The following is a 26,992-nucleotide window of genomic DNA, read 5'->3' on the forward strand; positions in this document are numbered from 1 at the left end:
AGGGAAGCTCCTTGTCTGTGTATCCTGCATATTGGACGTTAACAGTTTAGATGCAAGATTGTAAAACATCGGAAGTGAACTTCTGCCCTCAGGGTTCTCCCATTGTGCTGTAAGCCTGTATTTAAGATCTCCCCACTCCTTCAATAAATGGCATTTGGCATTCAAAAAAAAAAAAAAAAGAAAGAAAGAAATATTGAAGACAGTGATGTTCTAAAACAGGAAGTGGTGATGGTGTCATGGGCCTATGAGGATGCTGTACTAAAGTCTATGAAATTGTGCAAACAGAAAAAACAGGAAATTTGTATACTTTGTGAATTATCTGTCAATAAAGATCTTATAAAAAAAACAAAACCTGAGTTACTATCAATAGCCCACCCTTGGGAGTAAGTCTTCCCACATCAGTTAATGCTATCAAGACAGTTCTTCAGTTCTAATTTGTGATGAGTTGATATCACAACTATTACTGGATGCTGCCAAGCCCTCGACTACATCCCTGGCCTTTTTTGCGGGGGTGGGGGGTGGGGGGGGGGTGGGGGGGGTGGGAGGGGTGGGGGGTGGGAATGAGAATTTTTTTGTTTATTAAAATTTTTTTCACTTTACATACTAACTAGCACCAGTCAGCTATCTCTGTGGGTTTCCCCATTATGATCTTGACTTCTTCTTCTTCTTCTTCTTCTTCTTCTTCTTCTTCTTCTTCTTCTTCTCCTCCTCCTCCTCCTCCTCCTCCTCCTTCTCCTCTTCTTTTCTTCTTTTTGAATGCCAAATGCCGTTTATTGAAGGAAGGAGGAGGTCTTAAATACAGGCATACAGCACAATGGGAGAACCCCGGAGGACAGAAGTTCGCTTCTGATGTGGTTTTTGTTTGTTTGTTTGTTTTTGTTTTTTAGCTGAGGATGGAACCCTGGGGCCTTGAGCTTGCTAGGCCAGTGCTCTACCACTGAGCTAAGTCCCTAACCCGCTTCTGAAGTTTTACAATCTTGCATCTAAATCCCTGGCCTTTTAAATCATCTCAAATCTTCAAGTGATCTCTAGGTTGTTTACAGTCCTTGATACATTGTAAGTGCTGTGTAAATAATTATTACATTGTATTGTTTAGGGGACAATAACAAAAGCGGGTAGCATACACAGTAAAGACTTTTTTTATATCTTGGGGTGAATCCACTGGATATGGAACAGGTAGTATATTGAAGTCCAGCTGGATTGCATGTGGGGTGGAAGAAAACATATCTTTACCAAGGTCTAAAATACTGAGGTAAATGGATAAGAGAAAAATCTAGTTTGGACCATATAAAGTTTCAGGTAGTCATTGCTGTCCAGTCATTACAGAGCGAAATGACAGACTGGGTATCCCAATATTAAATATATTATTGCATTAATAAATTGATTGCACCATTGATATAGATATGATAGGATGAAAGGGTAGATTAATGAACTTACTTTTAAAGAGCAACAACTTGTTTAAAATGTTTAACATTGGTATAGATTTTAGTCTATTGATACAAACTTAGAGTTAATTTTGTTATACTATGTGTATATTTCTACTCTTGTTTAAGGTATTATATTTGTACAGCTCATTTAAAATTGTAATGGATAATTAAAAATTAGACTAATAATTAGTCACCTATGATAATCATACTCATAGCCATGTTAGTTAAGTCTTCTAGGTGTACATAGAGATATTTCAGATAGATAGGTAATCTTCAAATACTTCAAAGACCTACAGAATGTGGCATTTAAAAGAAAATATTTTTTTTGAGCTGAGGATCAAACCCAGGGCTTTGTGCTTGCTAGGCAAGTGCTCTACCACTGAGCTAAATCTCCAAACCCTTAAAATATTTTTAAAATGTAGACTTTCTGGACAGTGAGACATGTCTGCTCCTGGCAGCACTGATTTACTTCAGAGAGGAGGATGGGCATCAAAGACACTCTATATAGAGTTTATCTTCTTCCTGACAAAAAATAGCCATTTGGGCAAGAAACTGTTATTGCCTGGACTGCTTAAAAAAATGTATCGAGTGGACATGCAGGACCCATAAGAAAGTGACCACTGAACTTTGCTTGGCGAAATGGTCCTTCAGGTATCTGCTTTGCAGAGGAAACTGCCAGACATTCTACAGGACACAGAGAGAAGTGACTGAGAGACTCTAACCCTGTGGGCTGAAGACAAATGTCCCAACTTTACAAAGGAACTTTGGATGACGGCCCAGGCTGCCAGCTGTCTCTGTCTATTGTGGCAAGACTCCCGAAAGTTGCTTGCATCCTTCTCCTGTTACTCAGGTAATATTATATCCTCTTGGGGTCTTTAATGTAGTTGAAGCTAGATAGTTACAATTTTCCTTAGTTATGATAAAAGATAAGTTAGATCCTTAATCATCAGAGAAATGCAAATCAAAACGACTCTGAGATACCACCTTACACCTGTCAGAATGGCTATGATCAAAAACACTAAGGACAGGCAATGTTGGAGAGGATGCGGAGCAAAGGGAACACTCCTCCACTGTTGGTGGGAATACAAACTTGTACAACCACTGTGGAAATCAGTATGGTGGTTTCTCAGAAAATTGGGAATCGAATCTACCTCAATACCCAGCTATACCATTCTTGGGCATATACCCAAGGAATGCTCAAACATACCACAAAGATGCATGCTCAACTATGTTCATAGCAGCATTATTTGTAACAACCAGAACCTGGAAACAACCTAGATACCCATCAACTGAAGAATGGTTTAAGAAAATGTGGTATGTATACATAATGGAGTACTACTCAGCTGAGAAAAACAATGACAGCATAAAATTTGCAGGCAAATGGATGGAACTAGAGAAAAATCATCCTGAGTGAGGTAACCCAAACCCAGAAGGACAAACATGGTATGTACTCACTCATAAGCAGATTCTAGATAGAAAGAAAAGAACAATCAGACTGCAACCCACAGAACCATAAGGCTATATATATGGCATGGAGGACCTTAGGATGACTATTGCTTATAATAAGATTTGATTTTACTCGATTACTGAGCAACCCTCAATGAAACATTATACTATTAAGATAAGAATTTATACTGTATCAAGCTGATAATAGAAAAATAAATTAATTAATCTAAAAAAGAAAAAAGAAAAAATTGAACTATTAAAAAAATAAACAAACAAATATATTTTGCTACAGCAAAAAGGGGAATCTAGGGGCTCATCATTCCTCTCCACATTCTATTCTTTCCTTTGTATTATATATTTAAATTTTTTATCGGTGGATTCTGCTGGAGTATCCACTACAGATAAGCACTGGAGGGCTCCTGTTGCAAATTGCCCTCTGGAACAATGGAAGGATCTTTCTACTGACACTTGGAGGGGACCCAATCTGGTGATGGTGTGGGCCCGGGGTTCTGCTTATGGCTTTCCTCAGAACAATGAAATTCCTCATTGGGTTTCTGAGTGCTGAGTGCGCCCTGTGGCTGCAGCTGAAGCCCAATATGGCAGAAACCTATTGGGCCTTCATGAAAAATTCTCCCCTTCTGGATGCCAATGGGGATTGAAAGCCCAATTTGGCCAGCTTTGGCAAGCATTAATGTAAGCCTAGGAACTGTAGCCATGAGGTTGGATTCTCCAGAAGGTAATGTATGGTAACTGCTTTTTCAAGTATGTTTAAGGACATGTCACCCAGACACCTAGGAGATTAAAAATAACACTGAAGATCACTGCCCTCCATTTATTAGCAGTAGCATGCCAGCTAAGCATTTTCATTTTCACAATCCTGTTCAAGCTGGAGCAGTACCTACTTCTCAGAAGTGGCTCTGCGCAACATTTTTTGGCCTCCTGAAATTGATTTTGCCCCCTTTGAAGATACCTTAAATTTTGTGAGCCTGAATATAGCCATTATGAGACCATTAGTTCTGCTCCTTGTGAGCTGCCTGTTTTTTCTTTATGGTTCTTAGTTGTTCTTTTGCAGAGCTGCCAGCTTAAGTCGTTCTGGGATCAAGAATAATGGGCCTCGGTGGTTTGTGTTCCTGGAGTTGTGTCCATGCCAGTGGATACCCACATGCTCCAGAAGAGAATTTGACATCACTGCTGCCATTGTTGCTGTTATAACAGTGACAACCACTGCTACTACTGTTTCTGGGATTGCCATTTCATAATTGGTTACTACAGCTAGCATAGTAGATACCCTGGCAGCAAAAGTAGCTACCACAGTTAATTAATCTTTCATTCTATTGGGCATGACAAATTCAAATCCATAGTTATATACATTTCAATTGGCTTTGAAAGTTATAAATTTACAAACTCAAGTTCCATTTGCTTTGGGGATACCATCTTACAAAGACTCCAATTTGCAGTAAGGCTCATTAAGGAAGGGAATGGCTCAGTTGCCCTTAGCCTACCCGCTAAGCGTGGGTAAAGACTTTCTATTGGTCTTTTCTGTGTCGAACACACAGATTGCAAGCCCAGCACCACTTAGAGATCTTTGGCAACAGGTAACTCCGCAGCTCTCACATGCTTGAGCCTGTATAGTAATGAGTATTCAGAGATGGGTAATTCCTGGGGGGTACTCACCAACCTAAGACAGAACGCCTGTGTGGCCTGGACAGGTGTCTCCATGACAGGTAAGGTGACCTGCTGATGTCCCATACAACCTAAGTAAGAAGCTAATTTTTTAGTAAAAGGGGGGACCTGTAGGACTCTGGCTCCAGTTTTGGGTAACTGTTGCATTACTTGTTGACCTTGACCTTCTCCCTATGCTAATTCCATGCAAGATTCCACCCTCCTGAATGCTTAAGGGAAACTCCTTGTCTGAGTATCCTGCATATTGGGCATTAACAGTTTAGATGCAAGATTGTAAAACATCAGAAGCCAGTCGGGGATTTAGCTCAGTGGTAGAGGGCTTGCCTAGCAAGCGCAAGGCCCTGGGTTCAATCCTCAGCCCCCCCCCAAAAAAAAAATCAGAAGCAAACTTCTGCCCTCCGGGGTTCTCCCATTGTGCTGTAAGCCTGTATTTAAGACCTCCTCCGTCCTTCAATAAACGACATTCAGCATTCAATAAAGAAAGAAAGAGAGAGAGAAAGAAAGAAAGAAAGAAAGAAAGAAAGAAAGAAAGAAAGAGAAAGAAAGAAAGAAGAAAGAGGGGTCAAGATCATGATGGGGAAACCCACAGAGACAGCTGACTGGTGCTAGTTGGAGCTCACTGACTCTGGACTGACAGCTCGGGAACCTGCATGGGACTGAACTAGGCCCACTGAATGTGGGTGACAGTTGTGTGGCTTGATCTGTTTGTGGGGTCCCTGGCAGCAGGACCAGAACTTATCCCAGATGCATGAACTGACTTTTTGGAGCCCATTCCCTGTGGTGGGATACCTTGCTCAGCCTTGATACAATGGGGAGGGGCTCGGCTCTCCTTCAACTTGGTATGCCAGACTTTGTTAACTACCATGGGAGGCCTTACTCTTAGTTATTTAGCAGCGCTCTTACCCCGTGAGGAACACGTCCCGAACACGACAAATCCACAGAAGAGCTGTTTATTAATATAGGATAGAGGATAGAGGTGACAGGCCTGTGTGAAGCACACACGTGAGTGAGGAGAGAAGAGAAGAAGAGGAGAAAGACCTGTGCAAAATGGCGCCAGCTTTTTAAGGAGTGGGCCTCGCATGTGTACAGGACCGCATGTGGCTACTCCACGCATGCGCGTAGATTACATGGCCGCCCGTGCTTTACGCAACCATGAAAAGCCACGGAGTCCTAGTCATGGAGATGTTCTGACCTGGAAATGGCTATTTTGAACCGGAAATAACTAGGCAGTCTGCTGGGAAAGCCCAACTGTGTGGATATGTTGTGATTTCCTATCATTCCTGACTTATTTTCTCTTAAAAAAAGAAAAAAAAATGTGGATGAGTGGGTATGGGGCGCCGTTTCTCTCAAAGACTGCTTCAGGCTGAATGGTGGACGTCGATTGGTCCTTGAAGGGAAATGGGGAAGCTGGCTCCTGAAGTCCTGCAGCTGTGTCCATCCTTCATGGTGTGGCTGGGAACCTTCTGTCTGACAGGACACTGGTGACATAAAAGCTTAGAGAAAAGACTCATTATTATTTTGTTTTTGGAGTTGACATTTATCTGAGGTAGATCTGGCCTGTCTGGATGGAGACATGTTAGAAAGGTGGCTGTGATGTTCTAGTACTCTGCTTAATTTTTACCTGAGACAAGTCTTATTTAAGGTAGTTTATTTAAGGCACCTGTTTGTTTTGTTAGTTTAGCATTTACACAGGTGATCATTTGCTGAGTATTGAATAGTGATAGACTGGTATATCCTTAAGTTAGATATGAAACCTTAAACATACAAATATAAGATAGATATCTTCTTTAATTTTGCCAAATAGACTAGTTATTATAAATAGACTAGATATTATAACTGTAATTCTTGCTTGATAACTGTTTTGTTATCTGTAATTTTACTATGTGAAAGTTAAAACCTTCCTTTTTAAAAAAGAGAAAAGGGCAAGTGCTGTGGGATGGTCTGTATGTCAAATGCGTTGCTCTGATTGGTTAATAAATAAAACACTAATTGGCCTGTAGCCAGGCAGGAAGTATAGGCAGGACAAGCAGAGGAGAGAATTCTGGGAAGTGAAGGCTGGGGAAGAGAGACCGGCCAGCCGCTGCCATGACAAGTGAGATGTAAGGTACTGGTAAGCCACGAGCCACGTAACAAAGTATAGATTAAAGGAAATGGGCTGAATATAAGAGTAAGAGCTAGACAATGGCAGGCCTGAGCTAATGGCCAGGCAGTTTAAATAATATAAGCGTCTGTGTGTTCATTTTGGAAGTGGGCTATGGGACTGCTGGGGCTTAGTAGGACCTGGAGAAAAGCTCTCCAGCTATACACCATGGATTTAATGATAAATTCATATGATTCAACTAAAAAATAAATAGTAATAAAATAAAAATAATAGTTCTTATATAGGTTAAGTGATCTGAAATGCTTGGGACTAAAAGTGGTTTAGATTTCAGATCCCCCCCCAGGTTTGTTTTTAATAAGAATGCCCCCCCATCAGTCGGGCAGTGGTGGCAAGCACCTTTCTTTTTTTCTTTTTTCTTTTTTTTTAAATTTATTATGTATACAGAAGAGGGCACCAGATCTCATTACAGATGGTTGTGAACCACCATATGGTTGCTGGGAATTGAACTCAGGACCTCTGGAAGAGCAATCAGTGCTCTTAACCTCTGAGCCATCTCTCCAGCCTCAGATTTCAGGTTTTTTGGTCTTGGAATATTTCCACATGTGTCAGTTATTGTGGAGGTGGGATCAAGAGTAAACAGAATTTGTTTCCTCTGCACCTTATGTACATAGCCTGAAGTTTTTAGTTAACCTGAATTTGACTGTCACATGAAGGTCAAGTGTGGAATTTTCTACACACACACCCCCAAGCTGAGGACCGAACCCAGGGCCTTGTGCTTACTAGGCAAGCACTCTACCACTGAGCTAAATCCCCAACCCCCATGGAATTTTCTACTTTTGGTGTTAGTGAAGATTCAAAAGTTTTGGATGTCTGGAGCAATTTGTTGTTTTGTCCTGAGTTAGCTGCTTTTCTGTTGCTGAGATAAAGCACTGGAACTAAAAGCAAATGAGGAGCTCACACTTGTTTCCAGAGGACTAGATTCCATAGTGCTGGGGACAGCATTGCATCAGGACTGGGAAGTCAGCTGATCATACTTCATCCTGATCACAATTTGACCACACACAGGAAGCAGAGAGAGCAAGCAGGAAGTGGGGTAGAGCTATAAACCTTCGAAGCTCACTCCCAGTGACGTATTTCCTCCAGAAGCCTGCACCACCCCAAATACTGCTTCCAGTTGGGGACCACAGCCACAACAAGGATGTCCCAATTGTACCACAGAATAAAGATCTGAGATGCATTATTTTGTGAATACGAATATCATATTGTAACTGGAAGCTTTTCTGTGTCCTGCCCAGCCTTGCAGCAGCTTATAATCACTCAGAGGCTTAATATCACACACTGTTTGGTCTATGGCTCAGGCTTATTGCTAACTAGCTCTTTATCTTAAATTACAATCCATGTTGTCACCACCCAGCTGTGGCATTCTTGGTCTGCTGCCATCTTGTTCCTTGGGCAGCTGGATGGCGTCTGCCCGACTCTGCCTTTTTTCTCCATGTCTCTTTTGGATTTCCTACCTGGTTATCACTTATCTTGACATAGGCCGGAACAGCTTCTTTATTATTCAATGGTAGCAACATATATTCATAGCATACAGAAAGACCATCACACAGCATCATATGTTATTTTTTTTCCAGAAACCTTTCTTCAAAATTGAGGCATGATGGCACATGTCTGTAATCTCAGCCCTTGCACGGTAGAAGCAGATGGGTCAGTTCAAGGTCATTCTCAGCTAAGTATGGAGTTTGAGACGAGATCTAACTACGGAGACACTGTCTTAAAAAACCAAAGCCAACGCTGAATGTGGTGATACATACCCTTGATACCAGCACTTGGAGGAGGCAGGCAGATCTCAGTTCAAGGCCAGCCTTGTGTACATACTGAGTTGCTGGGCAGCCAAGGATATATAATGAAACTGTTTCAAAAACAACAAAGAAACTCAGCCAAAGTCATCAGCAGCAACAACAAAATCCCCTTTAATTTTTTTTTTCAGAAGACTAATCATACATAATGAGTTTTATTATGGCATTTTCAAACCTATGTTTTAACCATACCCGATATTTCTTTTCCTGTTCCTAACTAGTTTCTCTTTCTTCTATCGGGCATTGTATTTGTGTGATGCAGAGCTTTGGGTTTTTGTTTTGTTTTTGTTTTTTCCTGTCCTGGAACTCAATTTGTAGACCAGGCTGGCTGGCCTCAAACTCACAGAAATCTGCCTGCTTGCCTCCTAAGTGCTGGGATTAAAGGTATGTGCCACCACATCTGGTTGTGATGAAGAGTTCTTTATAATTAAGTGATCTTTCTCTCTCTCTCTCTCTGTCTCCTCTCTCTCATGCTGCTCCAACTGGCCTCAAACTATCCTTCTTCCTCATCCTCCCAAATAGCTGAGGTTCATGTGTGTAAGATTCAGGTGTATAACTGTACCCAGTTCAAATTTTTAGACTTTTAGTCTAAAATTTTGGATTTTTTAAAAAAGATGTATTTATTATGTATACATTGTACTACCTGCAGGCCAGTAGAGGGCACCAGGTCTCATTACAGATGGTTGTGAGCTACCATGTGTTTGCTGGGAATTGAACTCAGGACCTTTGGAAGAGTAAGCAGTGCTCTTAACCTCTGAGCCATCTCTCCAGCCCGGAATTTTTTTTTTTTTTTTTTTTTTTTTTTTTTTTTTTTTTTTTTTTGAGGCAGAGTTTCTCCGTGTAGCTTTGGGCCTTTCCTGGAACTCACTCTGTAGACCAGGCTGGACTCAAACTCACTCACAGAGATCCATCTGTCACTGTCTCTGAAGTGCTGGGATTAAAGGCATGCGCCACCACCCCCTGGCTTGGACTGGGTTATTTTTCTTGAGATAGGGTCTTCCTATGTAAAAGCTTAACTGCAACTCACTATGTGGACCAGGCTATCCTCAAACTCAAGAGACACATCTTCCTCTGCCGCCTGAGTGCTGGGATTAAAGGCATCTACCACTATGCCTGGCTTGGACATTTCCAGAGCTTAATGACATTAGCAGCTACCCTATTAAAAGGCAAGAAAAGCCGGGCATTGGTGGCGCATGCCTGTAATCCCAGCACTCGGGAGGCAGAGGCAGGTGGATCTCTATGAGTTTGAGGCCAGCCTGGTCTACAGAGCTAGTTCAGGACAGGCTCCAAAGCTACAGAGAAACCTTGTTTCGAAAAAACAAAACAAACAAACAAAAAAAACAAAAACAAAAAAGCAAGAAAAGCACCTTGCTGAGTTCTTTGTAAATAATCTCATTTGAATGAGTGTAGATAATCTCATCTAACAGCTTTTTACTGTGTCCTTTATTCTAGGGTACAAATGGAACCACCTATAATTTTAAGTGAAATTCATATTTAGATTTAATTCACTTTGATAATGGAGGGTATGGAGGTAGCAGAAGTAGACCTGAGAGGAAATAAATGATAGCCAAGTTGAAAGCCAGAAATAATGAATTCACTACTCTTTGGTGGGAATGATTTTAGAGGTTAAGAACACCTGTAACCCAGCACTTGGGAAGTGAAGCAGAAGGCCCACCTTGTGTCCAGAGTGAGTTGGAGGCCAGTTGGGGCAACATGAAACCTTGTCTCAAAAACAAAAGATTAAAAACAAAAACAAAGACAAACAAACAAACAAAAAGACAAAAGGGTAAAAAATACATAAATTGCAAAAACATTTGGGTTTACCACCTGCAACTTTTCTAAATGTAACCAATTTAACAGTCTAACACTTCCCCCAGGTGGTATAATGGACACAGTGGTGCCTTTAGCCTCAACTTGGTGGCCTGTAAGAGCAGCCAGGGCTCTTAACCAGGGTGCCATTTCTCCATACCCCTAAAAATTTTAAGACAAAAATTAAAAAGTTCGAAAAAGTAGCATTTTCAAACTTGCATGCTTCTAAAACTTAAATAAAACATGCCATTTCAGACTACTGATGTAGGCGTTTTTAATTTATTCTTCCAAAGTTCCCAAGTCCAGCGCCCTCTTCTGGCCTCCTTGGACATCAGCCACACATGTGGTACATAGCGTACATGCAGATGAAACATTCATACACACAGAAAAAGAGGGGGAAAAAGGTTTAGATTGAGAGCCTGATGACATGAGTGCCATCTCTGGATCACACAAGGTGGCAGGAGCGAACCACAGAATTGTCCTCTGACTTTCACATTCAACAGTGGCTTGCGTGCCCACACACACGCACACAAATATGTATACAAAGTAATTTTAGTACTCAACGGAGATACTTGTTTGGTTTATATTCTATTACTTTCCCAATATACGCATTAGATGACCATTAATTATCTTTTGATTTTTGGTTAGTCTTTCAGGAACCTGTGACTATACGCACTCCCAACTCATTCTGTGCTGTTCACCATCGGTTCTCATTCGATGTTGCATTCAAAGATGTCTTAACTCCACCACCACGCCTTTTCTTTTGGAGCCAGGTTCTCATTTTTCTTTCTTTTTTTTTGGGGGGGGGGAGAGGAGGGTTCGAGACAGGGTTTCTCTGTAGCTTTGCAGCCTGCCCTGGAACTCGCTCTGTGGACCAGGCTGGCCTCGAACTCTCAGAGATGCACTTGGCTCTGCCTCCTGAGTGCTGGTTTTAAAGGCGTGCGCCACCACCCAGCTCACTTAATTAACTCTTATGAAAAGCCTCCCAGACCCCGTAGCTGGAGCAATCCCATCACCTCTACAACTCACTTTATCACACCCTTAGACCTGTTTTCTTTGGTGGAGTGTTAAGTCAATTATTTTCTTAACTCACTGTTATATTCCTTCTACACAGTACGTTTCCAATAAGCACGTCTTACAGAATAATGAAAACGGCTTAGAGTTTCAATCCAAAGCTAAAAGCGCTATCTAGGCAAGTGTTCTCAACCTGTGGGTCTCGACCCCGGGGGGTGGTGGTGGGGGAAAACAGGTATTGACGATTCATAACGGCACCAAAATTAGTTACGAAGCAGCGACTAAAATAATCTTATGGTTGGGGAGGGGGGGTCACCAAGGGCCGCAGCAGTAGGAAGGTGGAGAACCTCTGATTCAGATAGCTAGCTACATTTTCCTCGGGCTTGGAGCCCAGAGTCGCGTGTGGAAACGCATTTGGAAAGATCCGCGTTTTCAACGTAGAGGAGGGATGATCACCGTCCACCTCGCGAGCAAGCGAGGGGCATGGGTTTGTCTCACAGGTCCCAGAGCTACAGTCGCTCCCGCTAGGAAAGCCAGCAGGAAGGGGGACCTCGCGGATCCCCGACAACGGCTGGAAGCCTGGGCACCAGGCTGGGTCTGGCCCGGGGAGAGCCGGGCACTGGCTCCCCGCTGCAGCGCGCCAAGCCGTTGGCACCGCCCCTCCCGGGCGGCTCCACCCACCGCCCGCCGCCCGGTCTCTACCCCTGGCCGCCGGGTGCTCGGCGCGTTCTTAAACCCCGCCTCCCGGGCGAGGGCGCGCTCCCGTCGTCGCTCGGCCCTAGGCGGTTCCGTTAGCGGCGGGAGGGAAAACCGTCCCCGGCGTCCCCGCCTCCGCGGCTAACGCTTTCCTCCCTACTCCCCCTGCGACCACCCTGCAGCCCGCTACGGAGGCCCCCGAAGTACAAACGTCCCCCAGGCCCCGTGCCCCGCTTCAGGAGCTGCGTCCCGGCTAACTCCTCGGGCGCGAGGCCCTGGGCTGGCTTTTTGTCTTTGTCGGAGGTGGTGGTGGTGGTGGTGGTGGTGGTGGTGTTTCTGCTCAGGAGTTCGCGCCGGTGAGTTCCCTCGGGCGGCAGAAACTTCAGCCTCTAGACGGAAGTACCAGCCCCACCCCCCTCCCCTCCGCCGCCCCGGCCTCCCGCATTCCTTCCCTCCCGCCTAGACGGAGAGTGGCGGGCGGGGGAGGAGGGAGCCAGGGCGCCTGCGCGGAGAGGCCGCTTTCCATCCGGGTCCCTGTCCGTGCGGTGCAGCAGGTCGGTAGGCGGGAAATGGCGACTGGCTGAAGGAGCTGATTCTGTTGCTGCCGAGGGAGACGCGGGAAAGACACCACCTATTGCGCAGTCGGGACCGTCGCCGGAGCCTGAGGACACACTTCTGTCGTCACAGTGAAGGTAATTCCCTGGGTCCAGACGCTGCCGTGGCTCCCAAGCTCAGTCCTCTTCCAGGGCCGTCTGCCGGGATCTCCTCCCCTTCCCCAGCCGAGCTTTCAGCGGTTCCAGCGCGTCCGGAGGCATGCACTGTTGGCGCCTTGTACGTCCGCAGTGTGGAAGCCGCTCTGGCCTGGACTTTCCCCTGGGAACGGAAAGGGAGCTCACTTCCCGCCAGCTTCAGCTCCTAGGCTGCGGCCTGTGTTGTGATTTCTGGGGTTGGGTTTCACTTTGCTACCCACCCCCCACCCCATCTCGCGTCCCTAGTCTCTGACCCCCGTGGTCCTGGTGGCTAATTCAGTTAGATTGTCTTTTCGAACCTTCCTGTGGGCCCACGTAGTGTTTTTTCGGTGTTGTATTCTTGTACGGTGTTTTGGGGGGCGTTGCTCCAGCGCAGCTCTCGTAAACATCCTTTGAGAATCTGGAGAGAGAGGTTCCAGGAACTTGTGTCGTCTGTACTGGTAAAATGTGGAGTTGACATTACTACTTTGTAAAATCAGGAGTGGTAGTTAAAAACCAGCCTGTGTGGGGAGACCTCTGGTTTCCATGGTAGTCAGTTAAGGGTGACTCTTAATTACACTTAACATGCTGTTTACTTTGGGTATGTCCGTATGAGTTTACTTTTGCATTCTTGACCAGGATTCTGTTATAAATAATTGCATAAGTAAATGGTGTTTATTTACTTCTCACCCTAGTGGTAGCCGAATGTGTGAATGATGCTAAGCACTTCCAGAGTACCTCAGGAAAACCTACGGAGAGAGACTGCTGGGAAACGACCCTAAACTCCCGAGATGAATGTACTTAGATGTTCCTCTAAGGCAGGAATTTATCTTTCGGATGCTAGTAAGGCAGTACCAAGATTACTCCTTTGCGTCGGTATACAAATTAGTGACATGAGATGATAGGCTTATCTGCATAATTTTTAGATTGTAGATTGCTTGTTACTTCGATTCATCAGATGCCAAGTCACACATTTTTGTTTGCGATCCAGCAGTTATCTTTGTAAAAGCAGCGAAATGGCAATTTGAAACTGTTTTTTACTCAGTCTTTCTAAATGCAAAGAGGTACTCAGTTTCTTCAATGTTTTGGTCATGTAGAATTTGGGGCATTATAGGTGTTTAAATTAATAAAAATGAAGATTAAAACATGGCTTATATTACATATCAGTTAATGTTTATCAGTCAGTATTTTTCTGCTCCATAGATCCAGCCTCTAGTACTTCATGTTCAGGTTAGGATTAAATTTCAGTAATAAGCAGACACATGCAAACATCATTATAGTTCTCATTTGAAAGACTTAGCCCAAGGTCATAAAGAAAGTCAAGGTAAATTGTAGCTCTTATGTGAATTAGTCTTACAAGTGAAATGAACCTCACTGCTTTTTTAGGATCGCTTGACTTAGGGTGTTCATCAGTGGAAGTGTAAAAATACTAGATACTTGTTGAGTCTATTTATTTTGAAAAAATGGGATCAGTTATGTTACTTAGAAGAATTAGACTAAGTTATGTGTCTAGTACAGGCTTTGTATTTTAAGATGTTTGGGGTAGTTTTTTGATAAAATTTAGTTGATAGGTAGCAGAATCAGCATTGTAGACTGTCTCCAGGATTTTCCCAAGTTAGTTACTACTACATTCAATTAGTCCTTACATTCATTTGTTTGTTTTTCTTTTTTGAGACAGGTTTTCTCTCTCCTGGATCTCACTTTGTAGACCAGGCTGGCCTCAAACTCAAAGAGATCTGCCTGCCTCAGCCTCCCTCCTCCTGGGATTAAAGGCGTGCGCCACCACTACCGAGCTAGTCTTTACATTTTTTTTTTTAAGATTTATGTATTTTTTTATGTATACAGTGTTCTGTCTGCATGCGTGTCTGCAGGCCAAAAGAGGGCACCAGATCTCATTACAGGTGGTTGCGAGCCACCATGTGGGTGCTGGGAATTGAACTCAGGACCTCTGGAAGAGCAGCCAGTGCTCTTAACCTCTGAGCTGTCTCTCCAGCCCTAGTCTCTCCAGCCCTAGTCCTTACATTCTTAATACTTTTGTGTGCGTCATTTGAAAGGATGTAAGAGCTGTCAGGTGGTGTAGTCCTTAACTTTGAGTAGGGATGCCAGATAGACTAGATGTGTGTTTTAGAATACTCTGTTCTACGTGTGCTAGTGCCTTTTGGACATTTCATTTGAGTAGGTGTTGTTATATTACAAGTTGGAGACCAGCTTGGGCTACATAAGGCCCTGTTTCTAAAAGTCTTGGACCTGTGTGAAAAGGATGTACTAGACAGTAGATTTGTAGCTGCAGATTGAATAAAGTAGAATTAAGTTATCTTGGTTACAGCACTATACTTTTGATTGATGAGTTAAAGAATATGGTGATTTGCCAGAATTTGAAAAAAGGCGGCATCTGGTTGTATTTGTAATTTATCAAGTTATTATGGAAATACAAGGGGAAGAAGATAGTTTAAGTCACAAATGTCAAATTGTGAAGAGGACCTCATATATGGTATGCTCTTAAGTAATTTTTAGTTGGTTAAAGTTGCCAAGCCATTTTAAACTGTATTGACTACAGGGGGTCATTTGTGCTACATTGAGGGTGAGTTTATTTATTTACTTGCTTGTTTTTTTAATGAGACAGGGTCTGGCTATGTAGCCCAAGCTTACTCAAACTCCGGATCTTTCTGCCTCAGCCAGGAGCACTGAGACTATAGGTTAGTGCCACCATGTCCCAGAATTAGGCTATTTAACAGGTATGAAACTTACTAGAATGAACAATTCTGACTTCAGTTTTTTCTTATTTACCCTGACATCCTTATGCTCTAGCCTAAGCCACACATATTCACTGTTTGTATGAGTACTCGTTTTTTGTTTTGTTGTTTTCTCTTAAGAAAAAGTCCCAGCCGGGCCATGGTGGCTCATGCCTTTAATCCCAGCACCCAGGAGGCAGAGGCAGGCCAAATTTTGAGAGTTGGAGGCCAACTTGGGCTACAGAGTGAATTCCCGGAAAGGCGCAAAGCTACACAGAGAAAATCAAGAAAGAAAAGAAAATGTCCCACTGTATAGCTCTGACTGGCCTGAAACTTGGAATGTAGACCAGGCTGGCCTTGAACTCACAGAGATAATCTTGCCTCTGCCTTGTAAGTCCTGGGACTAATGATCATCACCACGGCCATTGAGTAAATGCATTTTAAAATTTAAACTGTATTAAATTGTTATTGAACCTATCTTACAAAAAGACCTAGGTGGTTGAGATTTTGTTGAGAATTGCCATGCTTGACTTAATTTATATATGCTCAGTTTTATGGAATTCCTTCTGAAATGCATTGTTGAAAATACAAATTCACCTGGGTGTAGTGGCACATACCTTTAATTCCCAGTGCTTGGGAGGAAGAAGCAGGTGGTTTTCTGTGAGTTTGAGGCCAGCCTGGTCTACAGATCAAGTTCCAGGATAGCCAGGGCTACACAGAAAGACCTTGTCTCAAAACAAATTACAAATTCTTAGATAAAAATATCATTGTATTTTATTCATATAGAATAGCTTGTTAAACTACACATAGGTGAGGGTTCAGAGACAGTGGAATTGAGAAAAGTTAATTTTTTCTTTTTTTTTTTTTTTTGAGAGAGGGTTTATTTGTGTAGTCCTGGCCTTTTTGGTTCTGTAGACCAGGCTGGCCTCAAACTCAGATTCATCTGCCTTTGCCTTCTGAGTGCTGAGATAAAAGGCATGTGCCACCATTGCCCAACAAAGAAAGTTAAATTTTTATATACTGGTTGTGACCAGGAGATAAGTATGTTGAGATCGTATTGTCTAGTAGGACAAGCATGACGAGAGTAAAATTTACATAGACTTTTAGGCCTCCAGGCCTTTTGGTGCTTTGGTGAACCCAGCAGTAAGGAATGGTCAGATTTAAGTGTGGCCTCAGGATAAGACGTTATAGACAAATGCTTTTTCTTTTGTTTTGGGGCAGAGCAGACAGATTTCAAATCTTCTCTGTAGCAGGGGCTGACCTTGAACCTCTTCTGGTCCTCCTGCCTCTACCGCAAAGTGTTTTGATTACAGGCTTAAGCCACCATGTCTAGCAACAAATAATCTTGACATAAAGTCACAATAGGAAAGTTAACTATACTGGGATCCTGTATTTCATGATATGTGTAGCTGTCTATAATAGATTGAAAGAAAGGGAGATTGAACGTTACTAACAGTACTTGAGTTGAATTTCTAACAGTCACACTTTCATAATTGCTGCATTTTTTTTTGTTTGTTTGTTTGTTTTTGTTTTTTTTAGACAGGGTTTCTCAGTAGCTTTGGAGCCTGTCCTGGACTAGCTCTGTAGCCCAGGCTGGCCTCAAACTCACAGAGATCCGCTTGCCTCTACTTCCCGAGTGCTGGGATTAAAGGCGTGCGCCACCACCGCCCGGCTTCATTTTTTTTTTTTTTAAATAAAGAAATATGGCCAGGCGGTGGTGTAGTCAGAGTTTTCCTGCCTGGCACACAGTCAGGACAAATCTCTCTCACCCACCATGCCCATAGATGCTCAGACCCAACCAAGTAAACACACAGAAACTTACATTGTTTACAAACTAACTGTATGGCCGTGGCAGGCTTCTTGTTATCTACTTTTATCTTAAATTAACCCATTTCTGTTAGTCTATACTTTGCCACATGGCTTGTGGCTTACCAGTGTCTTTACATGTTGCTTCTTATGGCGGCGGCTGGCAGTGTCTCCTCCCAGCCTTTCTGTTCCCAGCCTTTTTCTCTTCCTTGTCCCGTCTACCCTATCCTTTCTGCCTGGCAACTGGCCAATCAGCACTTTATTTATTTTAACCAATCAGAGCAACACATTTGACATATAGAACATCCCACAGCACCGTGGTGGTGCATGCCTTTAATCCCAGCGCTCTGGAGGCAGAGGCAGGCGGATTTCTGTGAGCTCAAGGCCAGCCTGGGCTACCAAGTGAGTTCCAGGGAAAGGCCCAAAGCTACACAGGGAAACCCTGTCTCGAAAAACCAAAAATTAAGTTCATTGTTCTAAAACTGAGGGTTGTTTTTTTTTTTTTTAATTAAAAAGTTTTACATTCATTTACTCTGTGCATGTGTGTGATTGTGCGTGTGTAGCACATACACTGTGGTGTACATGTGGTAGTGAGAGGACAGTGTGTAGGAGTCAGGTCTTGACTTTCACCACCAGGTAGATTCTGGAGTCCAAACGCATGTCATCAGGCTTGGTAGGAAGCACCTTTACCCACTGAGACTTAAGTGTGTAACAAATGTTTAATTAAAGTGCTGTAGGATGACTTGTATAAGATACAAGAATGTGGACAGGATAGATCAGTGACTCGTCTTTCATTTTTATTTAGTATATATGTATGCATGTATGTTTTGAGACAGGCTCTCACTCTGTGTAGCCCAGGTGGGCCTCAAACTTGGAGTGGTATTTCCTAAGAACAGACATCAGGAGGAACATCAGACCTTCATGACAAACTGCCGACTGAATTGATACTTTACTATTATTGTGAATTGCTGCATTGTTGAAGGAACCACCTAGATAAAGCCAGTCCTATACTTGTACCAATATTGTAATCTAGTAAACTAAGATAATTTATAATTGTAATTGGCTGCCTCAAAAATGGCTTGGGGTCAGTGAGATGGCTCAGAGAGTAAGGGTGTTTGTTGCCAAGTCTGACCAGCTGAGTTTGAGCCCCTGAACCCACAAGGTAGAAGGAGAAAACAAACACATCCTGGGGTTGTTTTCTGATCCTCATAGGTGTGCAGTGTCATGTAGGTACCCATACATACTCTCAGGCACAAACAGGATATTAGTAAAATTTAAAATAAATTATAGCTTTGGTAGGTAGCAGGAATTTTGTGACGAGGAAGGGGAACTTTTTTGCTAGTTGGACCCCATTTTGTAAACATTCTTCTGATTGTTCCAGGGATATCATTTTCTCTTGTGATCTTTTTAAGAGATGTGGGAAAAATTATGGTTGAGTTCAGTGAAGACTGAGTTCTTAGAGTTATGGATTAGATCATTGCCTTCAAGAGTTTTAATTCTTTGCAGTGCTTTGCAAGCTCACCAAGGGTTCAACTCATGAGCTACACCTCCTGTCCTTGCTGTCGGGACTGACTTTGTCAAGTGCAATCGAGTATGTCACAGGAGATAGTTTTAGTGTGATTTGGTAGGAGTGATGGAGAGATGGCCTCAGGGTTCACGGAAGTTTATGGGTGTGGGGGTGGTTTTTTATTGGTTATATGATACTTGGGCTGAGTTTTAAACAGTGAAGTTAACTACATAATTAGTTGAAATAATATTTGTGGTAAAGAGGATAGAAAGGTGGGTAGAGAGCTCAGAGTGTAAGCAACTTTTACAGAGAATGACGGCCAAAAACAAGGACGGACGAAAGACTGCACCTGGGACCCTCTCTGAGGAATTAAGACAGGGGATTGCTGGTGCTGATTGTGTGTTCCAAGTGCTGTGAGACCCTGTCTTACTAAGTTGGAGAAAGACTGAGGAATGCACCTCATGTCTACCTCTGTCCTCCACACAGGATCATCAGCACACATGAACACCTCGATGCATTTGCAACTCTCTCTCTCTCTCTCTCCCTCTCTCTCTCTCCCTCTCTCTCTCCTTCTCTCTCTCCTCTCTCTCTTTCTCTCTCTCTCTGTAGTACGTATTGTAGGGTGATATATTTGCTGGTGAGTTTAGTTTTTATTGGAAAGCAGTTGATGAAACCAGGTAAGAGAAATAGGCAAACTTTTGCAGTTCAGAGGATGGATTTAAAGGGAAAGACTGAAAATTTAATTTTAGAGGTTACAAATCCAAATTTGATAATTGACTATAGCGGGTAAGGGCAGGGTTTCACAACTAGGTGGTTGATGGAGTTTAGGTTTCTTGGTTGTGGGTAACTATAGGAGAAAAATACATCAGGAAGAAGATATTTTGGGGATGAGAAAAATGAATTTAGTTTTGTGTAAGTTAGAATTTGAGGTTCCGCCGGGCGGTGGGGGCGCACGCCTTTAATCCCAGCACTTGGGAGGCAGAGGCAGTCGGATCTTTGTAAGTTCGAGGCCAGCCTGGGCTACCAAGCGAGATCCAAGAAAGGCACAAAGCTACACAGAGAAACCCTGTCTCGAAAAACAAACAAACAAACAAACAAACAAACAAAAGATTTTGAGGTTCCAAACATGATAGATACATGTGAGTCTGAAATTTATATGGTGGTTTAGAAAGCTAGCAGAGTTACGTTGCTGTTTCTAGTGAACTTTTAGAACACTTTCTCTGGCACCAACACCCCTCCTCTGTAAACTGTTTGTTTACCTGGACATCAAGTAACTACAGAACAAATTACTGCTCAGTTTTTAGATTTCTGGGCAACCAACGTTTTATAATCCTAAATGATACCTGGTTGGAATGTTTAAAAAAATGAGCGCTGCCCTAAAGTATCATTCTTATATTTTATCACTTTTATTCATTAGTCCTAGACTTTTTTACTAATCCTGATCAGTCTTCTACTTTTTAAGTGTTACTGAAAAAAATTATATGGAGGGCTGTAAAGATAAATAGCTCAGTGATTTAGAGTGGTTTAGTGCTCTTCCAGAAGCCCGAGTTCAGTTCCCAGCACCCTCATCAGGCAGCTCACTAAGTGCCTGTAACTCAAGCTCCAGGGATTTGGATATCTTCTGGTACATACACACATGCAGGCAAAACACCTATACATGTAAAATAGATATATCTGAAGTGTTGATTGGATTATATAGTGAAGCCATCTGGACCTTGTGGTTTGTTTGTTTGTTTGAAGATTTATTTATTTATTTATTTATTTATTATGTATACAGTGTTCTGCCTACATGTTTTGCCTGCAGACCAGAAGGGCATCAGATCTCATTATAGATGCAACCATGTGGTTGCTGGGAACTGAACTCAGGACCTCTGGAAAAATAGCCAGTGCTCTTAACCGCTGAACCATCTCTCCAGCCCCTTGTGTTTTACATAAGGTTTTTACTACATATTCCATTTTAAATATGAGGTTACTTGGGCTGTTTATCATTGGGTAAGGTTTGAACTTTTGTTGAGACAAGTTTTGCTGTGTCTCAGGTTGGCCTGGAAGTTCTGATCCTCCCTTGGCCTCCTGACTACTGGGATTGCAGTTACGTGCTACACTGTCTCCTGCTTATGACTCTTTTGAGGGATTTGTCTCATTTGCCTGAATTGGTAAATGTAAAGATGTTTGGAATTCTCCATAATTCTTTCTAAGTCTACAGTCTCTGTTGTTATTTTCAAGTTTTCATTCCCAATATTGGTAAATTGTATCCTTTTTCTTATTCTTGCCAGAAGTTTTATTAATTTACTGATCTGTTTTTAAAAGGTCAACTTCTGGCCAGGCAGTGGTGGTGCATACCTTTAATCCCAGTGTTCAGGAGGCAGAGGCAGGCAGATCTCTTGTGAGTTCAAGGCTAGCCTGGTCTACAGAGGGAGTTCCAGGACAGCCAGGGAGAGCTACACAGAGAAACCTTGTCTATAGATAGATAGATAGATAGATAGATAGATAGATAGATAGATAGATAGACAGACCGACCCTGTTTATAATTAAATAAATAGATAGATAGATGGCTAAGTAAATAAAAACAAATAAATAGTCAACTTCTGGTTGCATTGACTCTTCCTTCCATTCTGGTCACATTGACTCCTCCCTCCATTTTATAGTTCTAGGGACAACCTAAAGCCTTATGCATGCTGCTAAGACAGTGCTCTGCCCCAAGCTGAAATTCCCATCACTGGCCTTGTTTTGTGGAATTTCTTGACAGTTGGTTGCATTTGTTGCTAGTGTGTGTGTGAGAATGGGGGTTTGTGTGTATTGGGGGAGCATGCTACAGTGCATATAGATGCCAGAGGACAACTTGCCTTTCACCTTTATCTGGGCTCTTGGGCTTGAACTCAGGTTGCCAGGCTTGCATGGCAAGTGCTCAATTTGCCACTTTGCCAGCTTTGGGAATATTTTGACTGAATACTAAATATTATGAATAGAAAGTAAATGCTGGTACAGTATATTTGGAAAATTGGATTCCTGGACTTGTAAGTGAAGGCGTTTGGGTTAGCCTAGTCAAGAGTTGAGTTTCAGCTTCTTTGCAGAGGGTACCTTTGTGTATCATTGGCTTAATTAAGTTCCCTTGTTACTTGGCTCAGAATCATAGTTGGAATGTGGGAACGTTCCTCAGTTTTCCTGACCAGCTCTGGCTTTTGTTTACTCTCTGCCTCTGTGTTAGCTGATGTAGTCTATCCTACTGGCAGTTGTGAGCACCTTCCACTCTTCTTATCCTTAATGATAGCTTCTCTTGGGCCGGGGTGTCTAACTGGACTTGCTGCCCCTCCAGAGCCTTCACAGTTTTAGACCTTAAGGGAGAAAATCCAGTTTGGACTCTGTTTCCTACACTAGAGGTTGCTCCAGCACCTGTGTTGTGTGCTCATGCTAGCCCATATACATCCAGTCTGTTAACAGTTTTAAGGACTGGAGAGATGGCTTAGTGGTCAAGAGCATTTGTTGCTCTTGAAAAGAACCTGGAGGGGCTGGAGAGAGGGCTCACCGGCTAAGAGCATCTGGCTGCTCTTCCAGAGGTTCTGAGTTCAATTCCCAGCAACCACATGGTGGCTCACAACCACCTGTAATGAGATCTGGCGTTTTCTTCTGACTTGCAGGCAAAGATGCAGACAGAACACTATACATAATAAATAAATAAATCTTTTTTTTTAAAGAAAAAGAAAAAACCTGGAGAGGAGAGAGATGACTCAGTGGTTAAGAGCACTGATTAATGTTCCAGAGGACCTGGGTTCAAGTCAGGCTGGTAAAGAGAAAACAATGCCTTACTTGGCCTTGGATTACATTTTCCTGAGCCCTAAAGCTGGGTGTTTCTGTAGAACAGGCTGGCCTCTGAGCTGCCTGTCTCCAGACTGCTAGGATTAAAGGAATTGACTACCTTGTCTGTTGCTGCTAACATTTCTTTTTGAATCAAGTCAATTTCTAGTCTGCGGTGAGGTTTATATAGTCTGAATATCAGTTCCTTAAGATGAATGATTTGTACACATTTTCTTTATATGTATGCACATATGCATGCTACAATATGCATGTGGCGGTCAGAGGGCAATTTATGGGACTCTAATCTCCCATCGTGTGTGTTCTGAGGATTGAACTCAAACCATGTTTACCCATTGATCCATCTCATTGGCTCTTGAGTTGCTTTTTGACTTTGTACATTAGGGTCCTTTCTACACAACTATTTTTAATTTATTTTTTATTTTTTGTTTTGTTTTTGTTGAGACAGGGTTTCTTTGTGTAGCTTTGGAGCCTTTCCTGGAACTCACTCTGTAGACCAGGCTGGCTTCAAAGTCACAAGCCGCCTGCCTCTGCCTCCTGAGTGCTGGGATTAAAGGCATGCACCCCCATTTCCCGGCAAATACTTTTAATTTTGATGTCTGATTTAGTCTTTTTTTTTTTTTTTTTTTAAGATTTATATATCTATTATGTATACAGCATATATGACTGCAGGCCAGAAGAGGGCACCAGATCTCATTACAGATGGTTGGGAGCCACCATGTGGTTGCTGGGAATTGAACTCAAGGACCTCTGGAAGAGCAGCCAGTGCTCTTAACCTCTGAGCCATCTCTCCAGTCCCCTGATTTATTATTCTTTTTTGAGACAGGGTCTCATGTAGCTCAGACTGGCGGCCTACTCTCACAGAGCTGTCTGCCTCTGAGTACTGAAATTAAAGATGTTTTAAGCAGGCTTTGAAGAGACAAGAGTTTCTATACCTGAGCCATCTCCTAAGTTTCCCCTCTACCAGATTCTGGATTTTGGATTTTTCTGTGTGGTTATTTTATGGGTTAACTTGTCTCACAAGTGTGTTCATTTACAACACTTCTCTTTCTAAAACAATTGTGTATGTGCTAGTACTTGGGAGACCCCTGAAGAGGGCGTCAGGTCCCCTGGAACTGGAGTCAGATTGGTGTGAGCCTCAGTGTGGGTGCTGGAAATCAAACCTGGATTCCCTGGAAGAGCAACAAGTGCTATTAACTGCTGAGCCATCTTCCAGCCCCCTCCCCATAATTTCTTTTTAATTATATGTATTTGTATATGTGTTGCTGGGGGCAGAACCTGGGACCTCTCATGTTGTATGTAGCATTAGTTCACACCTCAGCCCATAAATCTAGTTTTATTATGTGTGATAAGATTGAACTCTTATCAAACTGATCCAGCCTCTCTTGTAACTCTTACATGGTTATTGGCTTTTAGAATTATATTTATATTTATGAAATTCATTCATCAAATTACAGGTTTTACTCCTAATACATCTTAAGGTCAAAAGGACAGAACTTCCCTACCTTGTTTACTATCATCTCAGTGCTTACCTAGCTTGAGGTCTCAAGTGTGTTTAACTGCTCAATAAATATTTGTAGAGTAAATGATGACTAAACATAATTTTGGCACAGGTAGAGGTAGCCCAGTGTTGGAGGAAGATTGTACACTCTTTTTGGTATTACTCCATTTTCTCTTATAGGATGCAGTATTCCACATGTTTTTGAGGTTACTTGGTAGATTACATATATAAAATACAGTGCTTTTCAGTTAAATATATATATTTTTTTTACCTTTTTAGAGCTTTATTGAGAGGGAGGGAGGGAGGGAGGGAGGGAGGGAGGGAGAGAGAGAGAGAGAGAGAGAGAGAAAGAAAGGACCAGAGAAACAGAGAGACCATGCGGAGGGAAGAGAGCGGAAAGAGAAAAAGAATGTTTGTTTTTTTTTTTTATTTCAGTCCTCTTAGAGATCTGGGCTCTTTTAAAGAAGTAGATTTTTATCATGTAAGTTAACTGGGCATATTGGGTAATGACTTGTGCTATTTTTCTCCTACAGGTTTACATGTGGCACCCATAAAAGATGAAGCTGAGAACACGGAAGGCTTCTCAGCAATCCAGTCCAATCCAAACACAGCGCACTGCCAGAGCAAAAAGGAAATACTCAGAGGTTGAGGATAGCTTGCCTTCAGGAGGAGAAAAACCATCAAAGAATGAAACTGGCTTATTGTCTTCAATTAAAAAATTCATTAAAGGAAGCACGCCCAAGGTAATACTTTAACCTCACACCTACATATAAAACATCATGCTTAGGTTGTTTTCCCTAAGCATATAGAAGAGAAATTGATATTAATAGAGCCCATTTTAAGGGCAATACACATTTTGGCTTTATTTTCAGTAATATTACATGTGAAGTATTTAATGAAAGTTCAAGACATTCCACTGAACTTTTTGTCATGGTTGTATTTTTGAGAGGTATTTGCTATGTAGCCCAGGCTAACTTCAAACTTAGGGCAGTCCCCTGCTTTAACTTGTTGAGTGTTGGGATTATAAGCTAGTGTATTCCACTAGCTTCTTGGTTTTCAGCATAGTATTGTAGAAAGCAAAAGAGGATTTTCTTCCTTCTCTTGAATTATTAAAGAGAACAGATTTATTTGGCATACTGTGATGCGCAATGGGCCTAGCAGGAACAGCACAGCTGCCTGTAGCTGAAACAAGAGGGTTAAAGAAAGAGCGGCGTGGAGAGCTTCTACGTTGGTAGTGTGGGTTGTCTTAAGTGGTTTCAGGAAGTCAGTTACTCTTCCAAGCCTCAGGGAAATAGGGATTTGTGCCAAGTACTTGGTCTCAGAATCATTTTTAGACTAGATGGTACAAAGATGGTCTTAGGAACTTACTATTTATGATGGAGATTTTATTATGACTGTATATGAGTTTATTCTGTTTCTTGGGACAAGTATATTTGAAAAATAACAATCAGTTTTTCGGCTTGTTCATAGTGATAGATTTGGTTATAGGTAACAAATTTTTTGAGATAACCCCAACTGCTAGGCAGGGTTTCTCTGTGTAGCCCTGGCTGTCCTCGAACTCTTATAGACCAGGCTGGCTTCAAGCTCACAGAGATCCACCTCCCTCTGCCTCCTGAGTGCTGGGATTAAAGGCATGTGCCACCACTGCCCAGCTGAGATTTTTATTTTATGTACATGAGTGATTCATGCGCGCGTGCGTGTGTGCGTGTGTATACACTGCCGTGTACCTATGGGGGCCAGAAAAGGACACTGGGTCCCTTGGAACTGGAGTTATAGACAGTTGCTAGCTACCACATGGGTGTTGGGAATTGAACCAGAGTCCTCTGGCAGAGTATTCACTGTTCTTAAACTGAGCCATCTCTCTCTGTCCCCTTAATTACCTTTGAAAGCTTCTTTCTTCAGTATGATCATATTTTCAAATACATACAGCTTCAGCAAATGACTGTTAGCTTCTCCCTTATTTCTAATTTTGTTTCTTACATTTTGGAATTTTTATTATTCAGGGTCTCAGTATGTAACTCTGGCTGTTCTGGAATTCACTCTAATAAGCTGGCCTCAAACAGATTCACCTGCCTCTGCTTCCTGAGCACTGGGTCTTACTGTGTAGTCCTTGCTGGCTTTGCACTCCTTCATGTAGATTAGGCTGGCCTTGAATTCACAGGAGATCTGCCTGCCTATGCCTTAAAGCCATGTGCTGTTCTCTCCCATTATTTGTCCTTAACAAAGTAAGTGGAATCCTTAATGTGTTTCAAATCCATATTTTGGCCCAAAGACTCACCATTTCTCTGACTTCAGAATTTTGAAACTGCTACCAAGAACACATAGATTTCTAATACATATTTGAAGTGAAAGCTTCATAGTTTTGATGCATAATTTTTGTGAAATGCTGAGGTATTTATATCTCAACAGTAAATCCATATTTATAGATCTATTTATGATCTATCAAATTTTTTATATATTACGTATGTAAAACAACTTATAGATGCAGACACACATTACTGAAGATTGAGTCCAGGGCGTCCCTCATGCAGTCTAGGGAAGCACATTACCACTGAGTTCTACCCTCAGCTTCCCCTTCTTCCTGCTGTAGCTCAGGCTAGCCTGGTACTCAGAGCAATCCTCCTGCCTCAACTTCCAGAGTCATGGGATTGTAAAGAGCCACCACACCCAATTTTTAACTCAGTATTGTAATGGACTCTGATCTTTTTTGTTCTGTCATTTCTTTTAAAGATTATCATAAAGCTTTAAATTAATTTCATTTCATGATTCACTGATAGATTTATGTCCCCTAATCTAAAACACATTAGTAGGTCATTTTTGTTTTGTTTTTTTTTAATCAGAGTCTCACCAAAAATCCGGGCCAGCCTGGAACT

General features: G+C 42.3%; 1 protein-coding gene across 1 annotated transcript in view; it reads left to right on the forward strand.

Moving 5' to 3' along the window:
* Positions 1-12,118: 12,118 nt before the first annotated feature.
* Positions 12,119-26,992, forward strand: part of Ctdspl2 (CTD small phosphatase like 2) — a 48,235-nt gene continuing 33,361 nt past the window's right edge. Inside the window, exons 1-2 of the mRNA XM_036183882.1 lie at positions 12,119-12,727; positions 24,653-24,862. Of these exons, the coding sequence (XP_036039775.1) occupies positions 24,677-24,862 (186 nt within the window). The 5' untranslated portion in view covers positions 12,119-12,727; positions 24,653-24,676. The remainder of the gene's footprint in view (positions 12,728-24,652; positions 24,863-26,992) is intronic.

The sequence above is a fragment of the Onychomys torridus genome, chromosome 4 (assembly GCF_903995425.1).
Source record: "Onychomys torridus chromosome 4, mOncTor1.1, whole genome shotgun sequence".
Classification (NCBI taxonomy): domain Eukaryota; kingdom Metazoa; phylum Chordata; class Mammalia; order Rodentia; family Cricetidae; genus Onychomys; species Onychomys torridus.